We start from the raw sequence: 5696 nt of genomic DNA on the forward strand, positions 1-5696 counted from the left end.
ACATTTTCTCTCAAGTTCATGTCAATAAACCGGGCATTATAACTCTTGATTCTCAAATTCTAGAGTATTCGTTGAATCAACAGGTTTTTTAATGTTCTTGCTTCTCACTGCATCACCTTAAATGGCAGTGCTGGATACCCAGGAATCCCACTTCATTTGTGTCTCCTAGTTCTAGTTAGCAAAATTTGCAATGAAAATGTCAGCCAATGGAAGAATGACATTCTTAGCCTCAAATTCTTATAATATACAGAATCCACCAGCCAGAGAGCTCATGGTAGGTACATTTGCGATGCCGACATACGGGTATTGGGGCTGATCTTTGATTTTTTTACTTTAAAGTTTATCTAGCTAGAGGATAGATTGGGGAGCCTACTATCTCGCGGTTATCACCAATCTAACATTTGCACACTTTGGTTATTTAGTGGGGGCAGGTATCTCTTGAAATAGGATGTTCAATTAGATAGCATTTTTGTAATGGATACACTCTTAAACTTATCAAGTATAATCTTCAGGACACTTAATTATGCAAATGGAGTTCATATGGACTAAATAAATAAATACAAGCAACTTAGAGCAGTACAGTGCATAAAGAGAGAGAGGAAGAGCAATTACTGGAATTTCTTGATCCCTCCTATGAGATATAAATGCTTTGTGAGCCTCAGGTTTGATTTTGGCTATTTCGTGAAACACAATACCTTGAAGGTCACCCAAATGCCTTTCCCGCAAGTCTGGATCTTTGACAACCTGTTACCAAAGATAAATAATATTCAAGATTTGACAGAAAGGTCTAATAATATGCTTCTCTTAAACAGAACACGATTAATCTCGTCAAAGCACCCACCTAATCCTCCATGGAACAAAACATCACCACAACCACCCACTGATCAAAGTTATCTAGTATGGGCAGTGATAATTCCGAAGTGGAAAATGCTTTTAAATTATAACCAGGTACACCATATTAAATTGAATATTCACCCAAATGAAAGTTCGGGCACCTCTTTTACTTGGTCACCAAAATGGCAAGCAAAATCTATATGCAGAACATTCAAAGATCTAAATGTATGCAACTGCGTGTTTACAAGAGAGTTAGAGGCAAAGAAACATAGCAACCATGTAAACCAGGTTATGAAATTCTATACATAAAAAATAACCATCCATATAGACTTCAACCGAGAACTATTTGGAGGCAGTGAACTTTTCCTTGTATCCGAAACAAAAATCATAATAACTATACAATCACACAATGATCAAAAAAATATGCAAGCTAATAGGCATTAAAGAAACGAAATCAAAGATATAAAAACAAAATGGATCAACCAACTTGAATTAGAAGATTTAGACTCCCTAAGGGTTAAAATCTTCCAAATAAGTTGCTAGTTTTGCAAAGAATCCTTCTATTGCCAGTCTATTGTTCTAGTCACAGAAGTCCGTCATAATAACACAGTTCAGGAAACAAGAAGGGCAAACTGGAGATGAAATTTAGTTGAAAAAGTAAAAAACTGTTTGTTGCAAAGAAATACGGCTACATGACAAAGCTAGAGTGAAAAAAAGTTTAGTTTCCCCCAATTAATGACTGACTGTCAAAAGCCAAATGCTCAATCATACACCTTTCAGTTCATAAAGTGACATAAATTACTTGCATATGTAACTCTAGATGGCTAGAAAATCAATGCGAAGTTAATCCCCACGGTTCACACCTCAAGTACCCCACAACACTTTGCTATGATCTCTGCTGTGTGGAATGCTCGTTTCAAGTCCGATGAGTATACTGCAGAAATTTTAGGCTCCTTTGATAGCCGTTCAGCAACCTTTGGCACAAGGATACAAAAATTTCAGCTCCAAACAATATCAATGATAAAACATACAAGAAATGATAACACGAGACATGACGTACTACATAGGCTTGCTGCCTCCCAATATCATTTAAGTCCACATCCAGGTGTCCCTGAAAAAAACAAATTATAAGTCACAGTAATACGTGATAATAAGAAAAAAATCCTGTGACTTCGAGCTGAAACCTACTCTTCGAACAATGTTTAGTCATTTTCATAGCAATAACATTACGTTACTAATTCTTCAAAAATCTCAAAGAATAAACGCTAGATAAAAAGCATCAGTGCAGTATTTTAATGGAAAATTAAACACATCTAGCCAAAATGGTATTGCAATCCCTCAAATCTTTCTTAAATGAAATTAGAGCAAAAGATAATTTCTATGATGCAATTATTCAATAAATAGAATCACTCAAACTGAAACTGCCATGCTGTTCTTTTCTTTTTCTTTCATTGATTCTTGCACAGTTTTGCCTCTCACTGCAGCTTGAACAATTCCTCTTTTTATATGATTAGAAAATTATAAACAAAGAGAGGTACGAAAGTAAAACAAACCTGAATTCTATGATCAGCGTTCCATTCAGTTTCACCGTGACGAATAACAATAATCTCCGCATAATTCCGTGCAACAGATTCAATCTCATCATTTCCATTGCAGTCAGGAGATAAAGTCGAACCCCTAGAATCGGCCATCAAATGACACAGGATTAGGCTTTGGAATTTTTTTTTTAGATTTTTTGAAGAAAAGCTGTTTCGAGTTTAGAAGTTGCCGGCCAATAGACTCTGGCGGAGTACGAGAGGAATTGCGCGGTGATTTCACGCTACTCCACCCGAATGCGCTCATATCAAACGGGTCGATAACAGATTATTATTGGGCTTTGGCCCCAAGTGCAAAGCCTGTTTGGGTTTATTAAACCCATTTCTTGGAACCTCCCCCGCCCCCCTCTTTGAATTAGTGGAAATTACACACATCCATATCTTTTAAGATTCAATTTCAAAAATCAGATCCTAAATTTATTTATACAAAAATCATATATTGATTCAAATCATAATTAAGGCCCTATTTGATTCACATAAATTTAAGAATGAGAATGAAAAATATAATTGTTACGGAACCCACACAAGAGATAAAAAGTCAAATATGATGGCTTGATGTTATGAATAACAATCATATTTTTATTTTTGTGGCCAAAAAATGAGAATCAAACGGTGCTAAATATTTTAATACTAATAATATTATTAAATATAATTAGTCTACCACAAGCACCATAACCTAACAAACCCTAATTTATTTTTACAAATCTTATTTACCCTCTTTATTTCCTACTATCTCTCAGATGACTCTACACGGTGAAGTCGCCATCGTTGCATGCCAAAGTCATGCCGTGCAACCACCGCCTATGCTCCCTCTCTCCCTCTCCCCTCTCTCATCCCCTTTTCGTTACAGGTGTTGGTATGGCCATGGCGATGATTGTAATAATTTTGAATTTGATTTTTTGGTGGTGTTTGCGTGGTGGTAGCGGATCTGCTAGGTTGTTGTGATGGGGGTGATTTGGTGGTTGTAGTGCGATGGTGAGTTGTGGTGCAGTGGTGGATCTGGCTAATTTGCATGGTTGTGGATCTAGCGGTTGCAGTGCGGTGGTGGGTTATAGTATAGTGGTGAATCTGGTAGATCTACGCGATTGTGGTGATAGTGGTGGATTTGGTGATTGCGGTACGGTGGTGTTACAGGTGGTTGATGGCAGTGAGGCGTTGGTTTTTATTTTTTGAGTGGCGGTGGTGACTATGATAGTTTTTTGTGGTGGCGAGGTGATTGACTATGGTAGTCGTGGTAGTGGTTGAGTGATGATAAGATGTTGGTGGCCAGGGCTAGGCAAAACTCCCAAACCGAATTAAAACGAACCCGAACCCGACGATTTTTCTTAAGTTAAATATCCGAACGAGTACCTGAATCGAGAACTGACGGATACGATTCGATTATCAATTTTAGACCAAGAACTGAATCTTCCTAATTTTTTTTTATATTGAATAAATTAAATTATTTTAATTTTTTCTAAACAATTAACTAATTAAATGATTGATCGATACTCCATCTCCCAAACTTTAGCCTAGCTAGCTTGACACAACCTAACTAATTTCTAAATTTGATTTTTTGGCCCAATTGATGATTAAATCAAATAGATGGTAAATATTAGTAATACTTAAAAATATTTTATCTCTATGACTCTAATTCAAAATTTTTATTTTTTTTATGTAGACTTGAAGGCTGAAGCAAATGGATTATTGAAATGGATAACCAATATTTTAGTATCAGTATACATAAATAAATAAAAAACAGTAACATTAGCTAGAAATCGTGAACTCAGCCAAATTATTGGGTTCCAATCACTATATTGAAATTAATTATATCTATCTAAGTGCAAATCTGATAAAGGTTTAATTTTTTTTTCCGAGCTGATCAAACAAATATTTTATCCAAATAATTCGTAAAATTCACAATTTATAAGCACTTGAAAATTCTAAGCTTTGACAATCTTGCACTAATTTAACCAATTTTCGGCTCATATTTATAAACATAGAAATTACTTTTTATTTACCGATCTCCTGGATCCAAAAGTACTACCTACATATTCAATACTTATTTCTCTCGATAAACAATATCGTTTATAAACACTTTCCAAACATACTTCACTTTTTTACATGTGATTATAATAATTTCAGTGAATATCATTCGCACCCATTTATGGATGCTTGTGTTTATGGTAAAATATCAATTGGTAATGGTAATCATGAATAGTTTAACCAATATTTATCATTGCGTAGTAAGCGATTATATCGAATTGGAAGTCCTTTTGGCTTTTATAGTGCTACTTTTGTATGGGTTCATTCTCCAAAATACTTTTTTTTTTTTCATTTTCATTTTCATTTTCAATCACACATTATTAAATAAAATAATATGACATGTAAACAAAAATCTTTTCCATATCTCTTAACTACATATTCTCCATAATATTACCATTCAAAAATTCATTTTTTTTTTCAAAATGCATTTTAAATGGAGCCCAATCAAAGGCTCAGCTCACCGACAAATTCACCTTTACTTTTCTCTGGCCGCAAGTTGCATGTGCACTTGTAACCTCTCCAAACAAAGGTGGGGAAGCTGCAATCATAACCGCTGTGATAATCAAGTAAATAAAATGAACAAAGATTTATAATGCGTGCGGGGTAGAACAAGCGAAGAAGAAAAGTGGGGGCCATGGTTTATATTTTCAAAGTGAGAATATCAATTTTTGAATACTTCCAAATGTCATCAAGTACGAATACTTATAAACAAATAAATGAGTTTGAGGTTTTAGATACTTTGACACGTGAGCCTATTCCAACTATTTACATGTCGACATAAAAATATTACATCTTAGCTATCATACGTTTGTGACCTCCAACATACCATCCTTGGGAGTGGGAAGGGGATATGACCAGTGGCGAATTTAGGTGGTGGTCAGCTAAGGCGGCCCTTCTAATTGGATCCGTTGGAAGAAATTTTTTTGTTTAACAATAGATTAAATTTTTACATGGTAATTGATCTTATTTTCAAATATCCTTGTATTTTAATTGGTGAAGGACGGCATAAATGTACTTGAAGTATTAGGTTTGAATCCCTTGTCAAGGGATTTGTTATTTATTATTTTTATTCTATAAATTTTACCAAAATTCATAGGAAGAGGGACAAATGAGGATTCGAACCCATGATCTTAAGCAAGGGTTGTAGTGATCTTAACCGTTATTTTATCTCTTAAATTGTGTTATTAAATTTAACAAAATAATATTTGTTATGTTTTGACTGTTTTAATGCAAACAATTTTA

The 5696-nt window shown here is 34.6% G+C and overlaps 1 protein-coding gene across 1 annotated transcript in view; it reads right to left on the bottom strand.

The window, feature by feature from the left end:
* LOC111410352 (phosphoglycerate mutase-like protein 4) overlaps positions 1–2737 on the bottom strand; it is a 4166-nt gene extending 1429 nt beyond the window's left edge. The window contains exons 1-4 of the mRNA XM_023040640.1: positions 2388–2737; positions 1895–1945; positions 1698–1808; positions 613–744 (exon numbers count right to left, since the gene is read on the bottom strand). Coding sequence (XP_022896408.1) covers positions 613–744; positions 1698–1808; positions 1895–1945; positions 2388–2525 — 432 coding nt within the window. The 5' untranslated portion in view covers positions 2526–2737. The remainder of the gene's footprint in view (positions 1–612; positions 745–1697; positions 1809–1894; positions 1946–2387) is intronic.
* Positions 2738–5696: the final 2959 nt, after the last annotated feature.

Source organism: Olea europaea, chromosome 15 (genome assembly GCF_002742605.1).
Source record: "Olea europaea var. sylvestris chromosome 15, O_europaea_v1, whole genome shotgun sequence".
In the NCBI taxonomy this organism is placed as follows: domain Eukaryota; kingdom Viridiplantae; phylum Streptophyta; class Magnoliopsida; order Lamiales; family Oleaceae; genus Olea; species Olea europaea.